This window comes from Eschscholzia californica, unplaced genomic scaffold, assembly GCF_041429995.1.
Source record: "Eschscholzia californica isolate CP2 unplaced genomic scaffold, dmEscCali1.0.p SCAF_6, whole genome shotgun sequence".
NCBI lineage: Eukaryota > Viridiplantae > Streptophyta > Magnoliopsida > Ranunculales > Papaveraceae > Eschscholzia > Eschscholzia californica.
Window position 1 is genome coordinate 32,997,910 of NW_028238483.1, and position 17,398 is coordinate 33,015,307.

Sequence of the window (17,398 nt, forward strand, 5' to 3'; positions counted from 1 at the left end):
TATAGTCCGCCTACCTAACCCGTATGTTTTATCTTACCCGTTATACCCGCCCGCCTATACGATTGATTTTAAGCCCTGAAAGTCAAGAAGTCAACAAATTGAGCGAAAGTGGATCTGACAGACGCGGACATAGGTCCTTACCCAGTGATCCGACCCGAGTCTGCCCGCTTATATAGTCCGCCTACCTAACCCGTCCGTTTTATCTTACCCGTTATACCCGCCTGCCTATACGATTGATTTTAAGCCTTGAAAGTCAAGAAGTCAACAAATTGAGCGAAAAAGTACATGAACAGACACTCATCGAAATCATTAGAGAAGTGGATCTGACAGAATTATGTCACCCGGAACTGATAGGAGGTCGGTACAAGCGTCCTAGGTGTTCCTAGAGGCAAACAAAGAGGTGAAACCGAACCATGTTTGGCAAGTGCTCTGTTTTGAATCCAGCACAAAAAGAGATGGCCTGATCTGTTTTGAATCCACTAATCCAGCACAAAAAGAGATGGCCTGATAGAGAACGACACCTATTGTACCGTTAGGTTCACACTTAAATGAGCATTGTCTTCTTTAGCTTGCGTTGCCTCTAACCAAAACATGTTAAAAAAGTGTCGTCTTTAGTAGCATTTCCTCTAACAAGAAATTGCATTCCATGTAAAACTTCCCATCAAATTATTGAGAATAAATAGATAGATGATCTTGTATGAAAAAGGTTGATCATTATCCAATAATCAACTCACTACATTATAACAAACCCTAAAAATTGTAATAATAAGGAGATGCCAAGAAAAAGAGATGCCAAGTATCCACTAACATATGATCTTGGAAAGCATTAAATTTCTAAATCCATAGATGAAAACATAACACACTGAAACATCAAGAACAAATACCAGAAGGTGATTCTCTCATAGTTATAGTATAGAGGAAGTTAGTAACACCATCTTGCTAAAATTTCATGGAGAGATAAACAAGTAACATACATGAAATGGTTCTTTGATACTAGAAGAAGCCAAGTCCAAATTGATAAATTAGAAATCATCATCATCTTCCTCTGCAATGTGTTTGGCGAGCTCCTGTTCCTGCTGTTGCCTCTCTCTCCTCTTTTCTGCACTTTCTTTCTCCTTGTGAGAATTTGGTGGAAACCTCAGTGCACGAACAGCCTCATTGTGCATGTTGAGGCAGAAAGCAATTCTTGAGTTGAACGCGGACTGAGGCTCGTTTGTTGAGTAAACATCACCGGTTTCTTTAGATACCATCCACCCATTTGCATGATCAATTGTGGCGTCAATGGCACCGTCTCTGATTGCTTTGGAAACAATGCTTTCAGCATCTGCAACTGGATTTGGGGAGTCCAGCCTCAATTTCTGAGCAACATCGGCCAAGGAGATTCGAGAATATGAAATGCTGATGTTGCGGAGACCAGTCCTTATGACGTTATGACGCAACCTTACTATCAGATTGTGGGTCCTGTCCGAGCTGAAAGTCGTAGAGAACTTTTCTGCCACATTCTTAAATAACTCCAGATCTCCTATACGAACAGCCTGAAAATTCAAAATATATTGTCAAGTCAACTAAAATGAAGTGGAAAGAGCTTATATAGTCTATTAGTGTAAAGTGACCAAAATTTTAGGTAAATTATGAAGCCCTTAATTTCGATATTGATTTTCTTGTTTATAGGATAATAAAATGCTAAATCACTCTGCCGTGTTTACAGCTCTCTGACACATTTTTACTAAATCGGACTTCAGATATAACAGTGACTTCCTCTAGCTTATATCCACTTTAGTGAGTCTGAAATCTACAGAATGAAGTCCAAAAAATTTACAAATAGATTTCAGACTTGATACACAAGAAAACAAATAGCCCCCTCGGTATGGATGCCAAAGAGGCGAATCTAGGGCAGAAGAAAAGTACATGCATGTACATTGGTGTTGAAGGTGAAGAGAATTTCCAGGTCCATAATCAGACTTACATTCGTCAGCTCAAAGTATGGCCTCAAAGCTGTCTTCATGCCCTTCTGCATGAAGACAGTTCTCTCGGGTATTTCCCCCAGTAGTAACCTAACAATGATAGCCCATTTGTTGCATTGAACACGAAAACCAAGGGCTCCAATAGGGGCCTTGCGAGCTGCTTGCAGGAGGCTCTCTTTTGCATCTGTGTACTCCAACTGGATCGTCCTAATCTTTCCCAAGTAGAAAAGGTATCGACAAAACTGCATAATAAAACAAATCCAGTCAGATAATTCAAGTTCAAGTGCTTGAACAATCACTCACAAGGTGAACTCCCAAGTTAAGTTACATAAGCTACACAAAATCTTAAGCAGCGAGGGTACTTAAGTGATAAAACATCCTCGCAGGGAGAGAACCTGATAAGGATTCCCGCAAAAGATAATTTCAACAGATGTCAATATCTAGAAGAAAAAATAATAGGGAATTGGAGGCGAAAGGGAATGAGAATTGCCTGCTGGTTTGAATGGGCTTCAAAACGGGGTGCCTTCGACCTCAACTTCTCTGCTTGGTCATAGAGATTATAGTGGAGGTAATTGCGAAGCAGCAGGTTGAGAAGGGTCTCCTGCATTATTGATCATTTATATTAGATGCGGCTCAAAAATCTGCCACCCAGTAACTTAGTTCTTTTAAAAATTTACCTGACCAAGCTCATCGTGACGCAAGGTGGCAATCCGATGCAACGAGAGAAGGTTTCTGGTAATAGAAGACAAGCCAAGTTAGATAGAAGTGTAGCTGCAGTAACGATGCAACAATAATGAAGTACATAAACATTAATAAAACCTCTGCCCTGTTGACTGCAGCAAGAAAAATTGAGAAGGATTAGTTAGATGGCGTTAACAGACACTTACCCTCTAATTTCAACAAGCTCGCCAGTCAGTTCATAACTGTAAGAGTAGTAAAAGTACAATCGCGATGCCAGAACATCAACAGTTCTCCTATTCAAATTCCTCAAACGGGCAATGCTTGTTGAAGAACAAGTTTTTGCCTGGGTATAACAAACACAAAACCAAGAGGAAAGCAAAGAATAAATTGCTAAGCCCTAGAATAAAATATAGAAGAAATGAATAAGTTGCGAATTACAGTTGTTTGATGGCCTTACCTCACTGTACTTCTTCTGATCAATCAAAAATATCAAAACAAGCAAGTAACAGTAAATCTCAATCTCTGGTAGGGAATGCTTAATTGGGGTATGTGTTGCAGAGGTTGCAGTGTCAACTTCCATATCATGATCATCTTCCTGTGACCAAAACATTGTTAGATATAAGCCTCTATGTAATCAAAATGGACGAGTATTCCGCGAAGTCAAGGAGTGACATCAAATATCACGATGTGAGGCTTTACAAGTATCTGAAGTTTATAGTCATTAGGTGGAGTTACATCAGTGTAACAAGGGTACGAGGATGTATAAAACCAGTCTCTGGACTTCATATCATTAGATGAAAATCTTTAAGTAATTCATGTACTGACACTAACAAGGGAATAATTAGACTTTCTGGTGACCTACACAACTCTTAGAAGTCGGAACCATTTCAATCAACAAATTTCAACCTTAAACCTGATCATCCAGTCCTTTCTGAAACAGGTTCATTATTTTTTTTAAATAAGAACAAGAACTTTCTACATAACAGAAAAATAAATAGTAATATAAAGAAGGGTAGGGATTATTATATAAGCTTCACATGGTTCCAAGAATTGCCTCTCAATTCAAAATTAATTAAATCTCTAAACAAGGGATCTAAATGCCAATTTTTGTTTTTGGTCCAAAAACCAGAAGTGATATCATAGGAAGTTTGGTGTTGTCAAAATTGTCTCGCTTTCAAACGTTGCCCGTTTTCGCTTTTCATGCGCCCCATAAAATTGCATGAGGTGGTAAAAACCAAAGTTTCTTTTGATTCTTCGGGTTTAAAGAGTTACCCCAAGATCAAATCAAGACATTAACCAATCTTTAGAACCGTCCAATTGGTCTTGGAATCATTAACAAAAAAATCTGTAAGGAAAAGGTTTGTTTAAAAAGAACAATGCAGCATTGTTGTGAATGTCACTCATTGCTCCTTAAGCTGGACGATTGCACACATGGACTGTAGAAAGCACTGAAAATAATTCAAAGGGGGTGACAAGTGCCATTCTGAGCAGAAAGAACATCTACTATTAAAGGCTAAATTCTTTCACATCTAGGCACTCATCTTCAACAAAATAGAACCAGTTTACGTGCACAGATGGTGTAGGAGTAAGGTCTATTTCTCACATGTTCATTTATTATCTTAACCATACAGGGTATGCATAGTAAAGCATGCAAGCACCTACCACTAAATTCTTCATTTTAACAATTTTGGTATCAGAGCAGGTTAGTTTAGGGTTCATGACTTAAGCTCAGCATATAGGCATTATTTAACTGCATTGCATAAGTATATTTCAAGTCTGTTTGCTTTCTTTCATATTATATATATATATATAAAAAAAAAAACAGCGTTTGCATGTGCACTCGTAGTGGTAGAAATTATCAGTCTAAAATGGATACAACTCAGATCACTCAAGCCTTACAAGCTCTCACAGACCGTCTAACGAACATGGAAGCACACTTTGCTGCCCGATTGACTAGTTTAGAAACTTCTCATGAGAATTCTCTCAATGGTGAAAGTGATAAGGAATCTTACGACCAACACCATGAAAATGACCATAGAAGTGGTCATAGAAATGGTGGTGGACGAGGTGGAGGACGATACAGACCACCACCGCGTGAACGTAACATGAATCATGATGGTTTTGACCCCGATGCAAGGGTAATGAACACAGTTAAGGTAGAGGCCCCGTGTTTCGATGGACGACTAGACCCAAAAGTGTTCATTGATTGGATGTCAGACATGGATCACTACTTTGACTGGTACGAAATGTCAGAAACACGTAAGGTCAGGTTTGCTAAAATGAAATTAGTGGGTCAAGCAAAACTATTCTGGAACTCTATCGAACGTCGACTTGAAAGGGCTGGTGAGGAGCCAATCTCTTTTTGGGACGAAATGAAAGAGAGGCTAAGGGAGAAATACCTTCCTCTGTCTTACAGAGAGCGGTTGTTGGACCAGTGGCAATCCCTTCGCCAAGGTAACATGGCTGCTCATGAATATATTGCAAAGTTTGATGAATATATGATGCGTTGCAATATCAGGGAGGATCCTCTTATGACACTCTCTAGATTCCGAATGGGTCTACGCTCGGAACTTCAGAAAGAATTGATTCCCCATAATATTAACAACTTGGAACATGCCTACCAAATGGTTCAAGAACTAGAACGATATTTAAAACCACAAGCACCCAAACGTGGTTTAGAAATTCAGCCAGCTATTGCAAGTACAAGACCAACTTATGGAGGACAATCCTCCAAAGGGCAGTCAAGTACCCCATCCACTACTAGAAATGAAAAAGGAAGGGGAACAAATGAACGAGCCAAAGGGACTGAACTGAACCGGTGCTACACTTGCCAAGGGTTTGGTCATTATGCCTTCCAATGCCCTTCTAAAACATCAGGTAAGACCCTAATGATTGAAGGACACGAGGAAGGAGAAGAAGATGAATTTCAAGAAGAAACTCATGAGCCCGAAGTTGGGGACAGCGAAGAAGAAATAGAGACTGCCCACGCCATGGTAGTTAGGTGTGTCTTAACACAGCAAAAGAGGGATGATGATTGGCGTAGAACTTCCATATTTTATACTTATACCAAGTCTGGTGAAAAAAATTGCAAGGTTATTATAGATGGTGGTAGTTGTACTAATGTGATCTCAGCCAACACAGTCTCTCGGTTAGGACTAACCCCAGTTGCACATCCACACCCATATCGTGTAGAGTGGATTGACGATTCGTCAATTCCTGTTTCCAAAAGGTGTCTTGTTCCCATTCAGTTTTCATCTTACAAAGAGAATTTGTGGTGTGATGTGGTTCCTATGAATGTGAGTCATATCATCCTTGGCAGACCTTGGATATTTGACAAAGATGTGCAAGTATCGGGTCAGTCAAATGTGCATTCCTTCATTCACGAAGGAAAGAAAATTAAGTTGAATCCTCTTCCACCTAAGGATAACAATGGTACCAAAAAGGCATGTGCCAATAAGGGTGTCAATGACCCTAAATCTAAATCTGTCCATATAATCAATGCAAAAGAGTTTGTAGAAGAAACAAAGAGAGCTTCGGTAATTTATGCCCTTGTAGGAAAAGAACCATCTTATGAGTCAGTCTTAGAGACACATCAAGAGGTTATTCCTTTACTTAAGGAATACCATGATGTAATTCCTGAAGACCTTCCCGAGGAGCTCCCTCCCATGCGTGACATTCAACATGCAATTGATCTTGTCCCCGGAGCTACCTTACCCAATCTGCCACATTATAGGATGAATCCTAGAGAGCATGCAGAATTGAAAAGACAAGTGGATGAGCTTCTAAAAAGGGGGTTCATAAGAGAGAGCCTAAGTCCTTGTGCTGTTCCTGCTCTTCTTACACCTAAGAAGGATGGAACTTGGAGGATGTGTATAGACAGCAGGGCCATAAACAAAATAACAGTTAAGTATCGGTTTCCTATACCGAGACTTGATGATATGCTCGATATGATGGCAGGGGCTACTATATTTTCAAAAATTGATCTCAAGAGTGGTTACCATCAGATTCGTATTCGTCCAGGGGATGAATGGAAGACAGCTTTTAAAACAAAGGATGGTTTGTATGAGTGGTTAGTCATGCCCTTTGGGCTTACTAATGCTCCAAGCACCTTTATGAGGGTAATGACACAAGTTTTGAGACCATTTATGGGCAAGTTTCTAGTTGTGTACTTCGATGACATTCTTGTTTATAGTAAGTCTAGTGAACAACACCTAGGACACTTAAAACAGGTATTTGAAGTCCTTAGGAAAGAAAAGTTGTTTGCCAATCCAAAGAAGTGTTCATTTATGTCAAATGAAGTTATCTTCCTAGGATTCATAGTCTCATCCAATGGCATGTCAGCTGACCCAGAAAAAGTAAAAGCCATTGCAAACTGGTCTGAACCAAAAAACATTCATGACGTTCGTAGCTTTCATGGGCTAGCTACTTTCTATCGCCGGTTTATTAGGGGTTTTAGTACCATTATGGCACCCATCACAAATTGCATAAAGAAGGGGGATTTCCAATGGACTAAAGCCGCATCTAAGGCTTTCCAAGATATCAAACGTAAGATGGTCGAAGCACCAGTTATGCGCCTTCCAGACTTCTCAAAAGTCTTCGAAGTTGCATGTGATGCGTCGGGTGTTGGCATAGGGGGAGTATTGAGTCAGGAAGGGCACCCCATTGCCTACTTCAGTGAAAAACTCAATGAGGCAAAACAGAAATACTCAACCTATGACAAAGAATTTTATGCAGTAGTTCAAGCTTTAAGATATTGAGGCATTACTTACTTCCCAGTGAGTTTGTGTTGTTTTCAGATCACGAAGCATTGAGGTACCTTAACTCCCAAAAGAAGTTAAACTCACGACATGCCAAGTGGGTGGAATTTCTTCAAGAATACACTTTTGTACTCAAACACAAAGCAGGGGTTGAAAACAAGGCGGCTGATGCCCTTAGTCGTAAGGTAGCAGTATTGCATACTATGAGTGTGCAAGTGACTGGATTTGATAGCATCAAATCATATTATGCAACTTGTCCAGATTTTGGAAAATTGTATACCTTGATGACGGAAAATCAGCAAGTAAGCATTGATGGATTTCATTTACAAGATGAGTTTCTTTTTAAAGGAAACCAACTTTGTATCCCACGTACATCACTACGTGAATTCTTGATTTGGGAACTTCATGCAGGTGGCATGTCTGGTCACTTCGGTCGTGATAAGACCATTTCCCTTGTAGAGGGTCGTTTCCATTGGCCACACCTCAAGAGAGATGTTGCCAATACCATTGGGCAGTGTAGGACTTGTCAATTGGCTAAGCAATGCAAACAGAACACTGGGTTATATACACCTTTGCCTGTACCTCAATCTCCGTGGGAAGATATCAGCATGGATTTTGTATTGGGATTGCCAAAGACTATTAGGCAGCACGACTCTGTCTTTGTAGTTGTAGACCGTTTCTCAAAAATGGCTCATTTTATCCCTTGTTCAAAAACTTCTGATGCTACTAATATTGCTAAACTCTTCTTTCGGGAAATTGTTCGTTTACATGGTTTACCTAAGACAATTGTGTCTGATAGAGATGTAAGATTCATGAGTTACTTTTGGAAAACACTTTGGCATATGATGGGAACTAGACTCAAATTTTCATCTGCATATCACCCACAAACTGATGGGCAAACAGAAGTTGTCAATAGAAGTCTAGGTAACTTGCTACGGTGTCTTGTCGGTGATCATATTAAGACTTGGGACAGCATCTTGCATGTAGCTGAGTTTGCATACAATAGTTCAGTTAATAGGACCACTGGCATGAGTCCATTTGAAGTTGTTAATGGGTGCAGCCCTAGGATCCCCATAGATCTGATCCCTATGTCCATATCACATAGACCATCTGAATCAGCTAATGCATTTGCACATCATATTCATGAGTTGCATTCTGAGATCAAGAAACGCATTATCACAAACAATGAAAAATATAAGACAGCTGCTGATTTACATCGTAGACACAAAGAGTTCTCACCGGGAGATTATGTAATGATACGGGTAAGGCCAGAACGATTCCCACAAGGAGTCGCAAAGAAGTTACAAGCCCGTAGTGCTGGCCCTTACAAGGTACTAAAACGATTGGGAACTAATGCATACTTGATAGACCTCCCATCACATCTCGGAATCAGTGCTACATTCAATGTGGAAGACCTTTTATCTTTCAAAGGCCCGATACCCCCACCCCATAACCCATCTTCTAAGGATAATCTTGCTTCTAACCCACCCATTACCAATGAACCATGGTACACACCAGACCAACCTTCACAACCTTTACCTTCTATACCATCCATCCCTTTGAGTAAAGATGAGGTAGTGGATATCTTGGATGCACAAGTTGTTTCTACCAGACATGGAGGATACCAAAAATACCTTGTCAGGTGGAAGAATCGACCAATTTCAGATTGTACTTGGATAACAGAAACGGAGCTGAAAACACTTAATCCTGATTTGTTGGAGCAGTATCACCAGTTTATTTCACCGGAGGCGAACGTTCTCTCAGCCACGGGGAATTAATGAGGACATGTTCATGGACCCCACTTGCTGATTAGACTAGGGGTTATTTACTTGCAGTTTTATCTTTTGTATTTTAGTTTTAATTGTGGTTAGTTATGGTATGCCAGGAGTAGGAGACATGTGGATTAAGGGGTAGTTATAGGTAGTTTCTCATGTGTTCCTGACATGTGTAAAGTAGATAGTTCTAAGTAGTTATTTCCTAGATGTATAAATAAGAATGTAATCTGCAGAGAAAAGGAGATTGGAAGTGAAAGTTTGAGAGTTTTGGAGTGATTCCTTAACTTTGGTGTGAAGCCACTTGGAGAGATTCCAAGCAACTGTTCTTGGTGTGAAGCCATTACTAGTATTATAATGTATTTGATGTTTGGTTATAATAAACAAAGAAGCTTGTTGCTGTCCAGAGATATTTCCTGCCTTGGCTTTCTCAAACCCATTGCTTAGGCAAGATTTTCTATCCAACCTTTCTTTTCCAACAATCCCAGGTACTTAATCCATCTATCGAACTTATCTTTCATGGTTTAACTGCTGCCTTAGACCTATTATTTCCCATTGTTTCAGACATGAACATCATAGAGTTAGTATAGATCCCTAGACTGTTTATTGTTAGTAAGGGACACTACGGTAGGGGTGTAACAGGCTGCGTATCGTGTATAAGATCTCACTGAAACTCTAAATGGTTATACATATTAAGTCAGCACTGTTTTACTCTTTTATTGCCTGTGTTAGTTAATGCATGATTGATCTCAGATTTGCATGACATAGTCATCTACACTGTCCTACATCATTAAAACATCACAATTCTGTGTAAGTGTGTAACGACTATGGTAATTGATTAGAAGAGAATCAATAACTACGTGTTAGCTTCACTTAAGCTCCGTGGTGTAAATTTTTCAAAAAAATTAAGCTCACAACTCTGTATCATCCTATGTTAGTTTGATTTAGACCAGAAACAAATAGACTTAATCATAGTGGTGATTGGAATTTGATAAAGCAAATTATTTATGGATTTGTTGTGGTGAGAGTGAGATCATAGCTCAGAACTAATTCAGTAGATCGATCTTCCAGAACCCAAGTAATAATTCTAATAATAGTCTCAAATTAACATTCATCAACCATAAACAGAAGAAAATACTAAAATCTAGATATATCTTAAAGCTGTTAACTAGAACCAGGAAGATAAAGAGTTCATGAACTACCTTAGGAAGATAAGATGTCAATCTGGTGTGTGCCTCTGAACCAGGAACCAGAGCGTAATTGAGAAAAGCAGAGAGAACCGAAGTCTTTAGCTTCTTCCTTAAAGCGATTGTGAGACGAACAGCTCTCAAGATCCGTCTAACTTCCCTGGCGTAAGCACCAGTCTCGATCAGAGAAGCTATTTCCTTCAAATCTGAAAACCCCCAAAAAAAAAAGATCAAAACAAAACCCTAAAAACTTGCATAATGAAATCAATTTATTGGTTTGATCTTACGCTGCAAAGTTGAAGGAACGGGAGAAGGAACAGAATTTGAAAGAATTGGAACTTCTTTCATCTCCACATCTTGAGTCATCTTCGAACTCTATGCCTGAAATCACAATGTACTCAAGCTTGTTAGCTTCAAGTGGGGAGAGAAATAGGAGTGAACCAGAGAGAAAAGACTAGGGTTCTAGTCGATGTGCCAAACTTCTTCCCCAATTAATCTTAGGGTTATTTCTCAAATAGCCCCAACTTTATGACCAGCTTCTTGCCTAGCCACTTACCTTATCGAAAATGCCCAGATGGCCCCCTTTTTCAGTTACCGTTAAAAATCCGTTAACTAGTCAACCCCTCTCTCTCCTCCATCTCATCACCTCTCTCTGCCACCTCATCTTTCCCGCCACCTCATAATCTTCACCGGCGAAGGTTGTCGGCCAGCCAATTTTCCGGTCGGCGACCTTCAAACATAAAATAAAAAAAAAAACCTTTTTTTCTCTCACTTCTTCTTCCTCTCTCTTGTTTTCTCTTTCTTCCTTTCCAAAACCTCTTTTTTCCTTACCTCATCTACCCTAAAATCACTACCACCATTTTTATCTGATCTTCTTATTCAATTGTCGTTTGAGCAAAGCAGGCAAAGGAAACATCTGATTTTTATTCTTCGTCGACATTATTAGCCTCTTATTGAAGCACGTCGAACTCTACTTTCTACCTTCACCACCCGTAAATTCAATCAAACAAACCTATATAACAACTTAACCTGTTTACACAATTGAAATTCTCTTTTGTCTTACGCTCTGTTTGTTACGAGAGAAAATGAAGCTTTCCATTCAAAAAACAAACATCAACAACACCTTCATAGTTCATTGCTATTATGGTTACAGGAATAAAAAAACCTTATGGATGATGGCTTGCAATTAGGGTTTCCAAATCGATTAGAAATAATAAAAAAACCTAATCGATTAGGGTGCCCAAGTTTCTCAATGCAATCATGCAGTTTCAAAAAATGATTACTTCAAATTGAGGTATATAGTTCTTTTGCGCCATTTTGACTCGTTGTTAATGCTTTAAACTTCATTGGGGGATTCAAATGAAGTCCATCTTCTTGGTGATCTCGTCCATGTATGGCTTGGTGAAAGATCTCATTATTTTAAAATTGATGATGGTTTGTGTCGTAATACGTAGAGAAAAAGGAGAGAAAGAAGTTGGTTATGTTTTAGTTTGAAGTTACCATACTTTGAAAGAGGGAGAGAGAAAGAAGATGGTTTAGCACTTCAGCCGAGTTAACGAGAAAGGTGGAGGAAGAACGAGAAAGAGAGGTGACGGGAGGAGAGAAATAATGCGTTTTGGGAAAGGGTGGAAATGGGGGTTCCCACCTTTTCGGTGATAAAATAAACTAAACCATTTTTATCACTTTTTTCTCCACAAGAAATCAGTTTTCACACTTTCGGGTTCAACCAAACCATAGAAAATTAATTTTTCCTCCGTAACAAATGTTCCCTAAGAAAAACTTTGTTTTCTTCCTCACAATACAAAAGTGATTCGCACGAAACGTTTCCTACGTAATCAAACGAACCCTTGCCAAAATGTCTTCTTTATGTCAACTGGTTTTTGCTAGGCAACCAAACTGGGTGGTTTTGAGGCAAATTTTGTTATAAAATTTGGCTAAAGGTCACTGAGTTTAACTTCAATGTGCTGGAGTTGGATGGACTTGAGTCGTATTTTATGACAAAATTTGTCGCAAATCCGCCAAGATTTATGTATGTCGAGAAAATATTTGTTGGACTCCCTTTTGGTCAGAGTTGACCCAATTTTGTAACTAAATCGGCTCGAGTTGAACGATTTGGGGCCAAAAAGAAAACGAGGTGTTTTACTGTTTTGAGAGAAGACGTTGAAATAGGAGGTGCTAATAACACTATTGAAAGGCGCCTTTAAAGTACCCTTAATCTTAAACCCTAGTACGAATTCCAATAGAAAGCCGTCCCCTTCCCCACTCCACTTTCCACTCCCATTATCTGTTGTTGATCGGCAACCGGCGTAGTCGCAGAGGACAATAGCAAAACCCACTCACATCTTCACGGTGAGCTTTTGTTCTTCTCAATTTCTTCTCTTCGTTTTCTCTTAACAAAATATCAACTTTTTAATGTTAAGAACTTGCATCCGTTTTGATTTTTCATTCAAAACCTTTCTTTCAGTGTTTTTGATTGATACCCAAAGTTAGTTCTCTATATGGGTAGCTTCCATTTGCTGTTAATTTAGCTGTTATTTTTCTTGGATTGCTAACTTGGGTAGGGATTGTTATTTAGTTCTATAGCTTGAAGTTCGGAATTTTTGCCATTATCATCAATCCGAGCTAGGCTGAGTTGAGGGTGACGTTTAACAATGGGGAAGGATGGAAAAAAGAAGAAGAACCAATCCGTAGTGGAATCGCCGGAAAATGGCATATCCGCTGGCAACGGCCATGGTGGCAAGGTGAAGAAAGGCACGAAGAAAGAGATGGACGGAAAAAAGGAGAAGAAAGAATCAATCGTGAGCACGATCGAAACTAGTAGCAAGGGAAAGAAATCCAGAGAGAATGAGATGGGTGGGAAAAAGGATAAGAAAGAAGTAGTTAATGTGCAAGATAGTAGTACTACCATGACCACCTCTGGCTCCGGCAGGAACCGCGGTGGCAAGATCATTAGTGATGCTCGTTTCTCGTCTGTACACTCTGATCCAAGATTTCAGAGAGTTTCAAAGCGTCAATCAAAGATATCAATTGACACTCGTTTCAGTCATATGTTTTCGGATAAGCACTTCTCTAATTCATCTGCTTCTGTTGACAAAAGAGGAAAACGTAAGAACCAGGCACCAGAAAACCACCCTCTTCGTCATTATTATCAACTTGACGAAGAAGAAGAAGAACCGAAGAACAAAGATGGGAGCAGCAGCAGCGATGATGAAGAAATTGAAGATATTAAGGATGGGAAATTGCAAAAGCAAGATCATAAATTGGATTCTGAATCTTGTAGTGAATCGGAACCCGACGAGTTGGAAGTGGACGAGTTGGATAGTGATGCATCTTTGACTAATTCTGATACGGATGACGAGTATGAGGTTTACCCAGAAGATGAACCTGTAGAGGTAGTGAGTTTATTTTGTCTATTAAGTTTCTCTAGTGCCAACAAAGTTAATGAAGTTATGCAGTCTTTTATTTTTATTGAAGTCTAATACTATTTCAATTAACTATCTTGGAACACAGGAGGAAAATGTACCTGTAATTGAGCAAGAAACACGTAGGCTGGCGATTGTTAATATGGATTGGAGTCACGTTCGGGTTAGTGCTGTTTTCTTGCTCCTATTTCAATGCAGTGGGGTGGGGTGATTGTTTCAATATACTGTGTCAGTGTGTCGTTTACATGCTTCACCATACTTCTTTAAGTTAGCGTAATGAGTTTTCAGATAGTTTCCTTTACTAATATAGAGTGATTTGTTTCTTTTGGACTTAAGAAAATATAGCGTTACTTTCGTATCTTATAGTACTAATACAAAAGAGACTTCATAATTTAACATAAAGAAATAACAGTTTTATCATAATTCATGGATGAGGTACAGTCTCATAAATTTGTGGTCTTTAGGCTGTCGATCTGTATGTATTGCTGAGCTCGTTTCTCCCTAAAAGTGGGCAAATATTGTCTGTTACTGTCTACCCATCGGAGTTTGGGATTAAGCGTATGGAAGAGGAAGCAGTGCATGGCCCTGTTGGTTTATTTGACAAAGATGGAGAGAAGAAGGACGATGATGAGGACAATGATGAAGATGATGAAGATGACGACGATGATGAAATTGATGAAGAGAAATTACGTGCTTATGAGAAGAGTCGCTTAAGGTACTTAATCTCTAAATTTTGTGATATTTTAATTAATAGAGCAATTACATCCTTATTTTGACACCAAAATACTTCATTTTCTAACTAGTAAATGATATCTGCGTTCCTCATAAACTATCGTGGATTGAACTGCTCTTCAGACTGTAGGCAAGATATCATTTTTGTCTTGTATTCTATTTGATTCTCACGTGTTTAGCTTTCCATGACCTTATCTTTGGATAGGTTATACGTTATGCTTTTTCTACTTCACTTCCGATTATGTAGAACAGTAGAAGCCAGATATTTTAAGGACTTCTGTTTAACATTATTTCAGGTACTACTATGCCGTCGTGGAGTGTGATTCGAGTTCTACAGCCGACCATCTATATAAAAATTGTGATGGTACTGAGTTTGAAAGAACATCAAATATTATGGATTTGCGGTTTATTCCAGATTCAGTTGAGTTTAAACATCCTCCTCGCGACATTGCTACAGAGGTACGTCTTCACTATCCTATGAAGCAGACCTGCTTCTTTCCGTGTGTATCTAGATCATGTTGATGCTCGTAGTCAGTCTTATGGAATTAGTTTCATGCTTCTTTTTTTTTCGTTTCAGGTACCTTCTACCTACGAAGCTCTAGATTTCAATACTAGTGCACTACAACATAGCAAAATAAATCTTTCGTGGGATGAAGACGAGCCCCAACGTGCAAAAACGTTGAAACGAAATCTCAATGCTGATCAGGTTGGTGAATCTCTTAAACCTATCTCGGCCGACTACTATTATGCTTAGGCTTGGTAGGGGCCTTTTCCCTCAATTTTCTACGGGAGAAGTATACTGATATTTTGGTGGTAAAAGAGAATATGTTAAAGCTTTGTCACATCCTACTCTCCATGTAAATCTTTTAGATTACATAGAATGATAACTTAAAAGTATAACTTCGACCTCAGTTTGTGAGATTTTCCATGCTTTCTGATGTAGCTTGCTGAATTGGAGTTCAATGAGTTTTTAGCTTCTGATGATGGGGAAAGCGATGATTCTGAGGATAACGAAGGTGAAGACGGAAATTCCGACAAAAAGCAAGATAAGAAGGAAAAATATCGTGCTCTCCTACAGGCAGGTGATGGTGCTTCAGATGAAGAATGTGGGGAATATGACAAGGATATGGAGGTCACTTTCAATACTGGCTTAGAAGACATAAGCAAGCGTATTCTTGAGAAGAAAAAGGACAGGACATCTGAAACTGTATGGGAGGCTCATCTCAGAAAGAGGAGTGAAAAAAGGAACGCAAGAAAAAATGCCAAGAATTCGTCCGAGGATGAGAGTGATGATAGTGATCAAGATGTACCTGAACAAGACGATGATTTTTTCCTGGAAGAGCCTTCAGTTAAAACTAGGAAATCAGGTAAAAATGATCGTAATGGAGAGCAGAGTAAAGACGTAGAAAAGGATCAAGAAGCTAGTAAAGCAGAACTTGAGTTACTATTGGCTGGTGATGATGAAGGAAACAATAATGTGAAGGGATATAATATGAAGCATAAAAAAGGCAAGGGGAAAAAGGGCAAGAAGGAAGCTCCTTCGGAGGACAAGTTACCCGTTATAGATTATGAAGATCCACGATTTTCGGCGATCTTTTCATCTCATCTCTTCGCCTTGGATCCTACTGATCCACAATACAAGAGGTATGTTACTCTTGACTTCTTTATCCTTGAGTTTCAATCACCCTATTATTTCCTTGATATAGATATGATTTTTCGTAAACTAGCTCAGCTGTATATCGTGAAACACAAAAGGTGAACCATAATATCTGTGAAAAGTTTGTCCTTATTTTGATATCCCAACTCCATTTTTCAGTTCGATTTTTTACCTGAAATCAATTCAGAATGGTAGGTCTGAACCGTCTGATTATCAGATGAGTCAGATTGTAAAAAAAAAAATTGGATATCGTACAAGCGATGATTTGTGTACTTCATATAACCGGATGTTTCATTCTTTTACTAAAGATTAAACACATGATTTGGTTAATACAGGAGTGCAGCTTATGCTCGACAATTGGCCCAAAAGCGCGAAAATGGCGGTCGTATTAGCAATGAGGAACAACTAGAACCCCAGAAGGAGGTTCAACCGCCCCAAGATGAGACAGAAGTGAAGAAAGGTGAGGAAGAAACGAATGCTGAAGGTGCTTCCTCAAAGAAAGAGAAGCATGAGCTATCATCTTTGGTGCGATCTGTTAAGAGGAAGGCCCAACAAGTTCAATTACCAGCTACAAACAAAATAGCACGGAAAGATGATGCAGTTAAGTCTGTGGAAACTAAAAGGGGGAAGAAGGAACTTTCGTCCATGGTGCAGTCAATTAAGAAAAAGATTAAGCACTGACAAAATATGAAGGTTTTGACAAAGTATTTCCTTGTGCAAAGATCCCTGGGTCTTATAGCCGATTTTCGGTAGGTAAAGGCGCTTTAGGAAACTTCCGAGTGCTTAAAGTAGTGTAGTCTACATTGAGGCATCAAAGTATTTAAATTTGTTTTCGCTACATAACTTGTTTTTGTTGCTTTTCCGTATTAAGTTATCTTAAGTCATTATTACTTTATGTCGAAGACATCGGATCATTAGTGAAGCTTATGAGTTGATTGTTTAGACATCGGATCATTAGTGAAGTTTATGAGTTGATTTTTTTTGTGATACAATTTTATGTTCACTTTGCCCTCTTGGAAACAGTAACATTTGCACTCCAATTTTATCGATTTTATGTTCACTTAACTGACATAAACTTCATCTCTCTGCTGGAGATTTTCTGTGTTCACTTTGTTTTACTGGAGCTACTGCTTGTCCTTGTTAAGTGGATTATTGCAAATATTGGCTTTGGATATCATCCAGCAGAGAAGCAAATTACAGAGAGAAGGCCAGAAAATAAAATGTAG

General features: G+C 39.0%; 2 protein-coding genes across 4 annotated transcripts; one reads left to right on the plus strand and one right to left on the minus strand.

The window, feature by feature from the left end:
* Positions 1-811: 811 nt before the first annotated feature.
* LOC147533758 (putative 26S proteasome non-ATPase regulatory subunit 3) lies at positions 812-10,923 on the minus strand. 2 transcript variants are annotated; one of them, XM_086646320.1, is made up of 8 exons: positions 10,649-10,923; positions 10,377-10,567; positions 3,103-3,240; positions 2,852-2,988; positions 2,642-2,696; positions 2,455-2,565; positions 1,967-2,206; positions 812-1,535 (listed from the first exon to the last, which is right to left on the minus strand). In XM_086646320.1, the coding sequence occupies exons 1-8, from the start codon at positions 10,725-10,727 to the stop codon at positions 1,023-1,025; spliced, it is 1,464 nt and encodes a 487-aa protein (XP_086502446.1). In that variant the 5' UTR covers positions 10,728-10,923; the 3' UTR covers positions 812-1,022. The 2 variants fall into 2 exon arrangements, with proteins under 2 accessions (XP_086502446.1, XP_086502447.1); XM_086646321.1 differs by having other exon boundaries at positions 3,103-4,316; positions 9,961-10,567; positions 10,649-10,829.
* Positions 10,924-12,510: 1,587 nt separating this feature from the next.
* Positions 12,511-17,161, plus strand: LOC147533759 (pre-rRNA-processing ESF1-like protein). 2 transcript variants are annotated; one of them, XM_086646922.1, is made up of 8 exons: positions 12,511-12,710; positions 12,937-13,753; positions 13,872-13,946; positions 14,248-14,498; positions 14,812-14,974; positions 15,093-15,221; positions 15,459-16,159; positions 16,508-17,161. In XM_086646922.1, the coding sequence occupies exons 2-8, from the start codon at positions 13,013-13,015 to the stop codon at positions 16,851-16,853; spliced, it is 2,406 nt and encodes an 801-aa protein (XP_086503048.1). In that variant the 5' UTR covers positions 12,511-12,710; positions 12,937-13,012; the 3' UTR covers positions 16,854-17,161. The 2 variants fall into 2 exon arrangements, with proteins under 2 accessions (XP_086503048.1, XP_086503049.1); XM_086646923.1 differs by having other exon boundaries at positions 12,593-12,710; positions 12,945-13,753.
* The last annotated feature ends 237 nt before the right edge of the window (positions 17,162-17,398 follow it).

Excerpts from the sequence above, each read along its gene's own strand:
- LOC147533758 (XM_086646320.1), bottom strand. The coding sequence starts at position 10,727 with ATGACTCAAGATGTGGAGATGAAAGAAGTTCCAATTCTTTCAAATTCT. Across the intron at positions 2,697-2,851 it reads GAGCTTGTTGAAATTAGAGG|AAACCTTCTCTCGTTGCATC; the intron begins GTAAGTGTCTGT and ends TTCTATTACCAG. Across the intron at positions 2,566-2,641 it reads GTCACGATGAGCTTGGTCAG|GAGACCCTTCTCAACCTGCT; the intron begins GTAAATTTTTAA and ends TCAATAATGCAG.
- LOC147533759 (XM_086646922.1), top strand. The coding sequence starts at position 13,013 with ATGGGGAAGGATGGAAAAAAGAAGAAGAACCAATCCGTAGTGGAATCG. Across the intron at positions 14,975-15,092 it reads CTCGCGACATTGCTACAGAG|GTACCTTCTACCTACGAAGC; the intron begins GTACGTCTTCAC and ends TTTTCGTTTCAG. Across the intron at positions 15,222-15,458 it reads GAAATCTCAATGCTGATCAG|CTTGCTGAATTGGAGTTCAA; the intron begins GTTGGTGAATCT and ends TTTCTGATGTAG.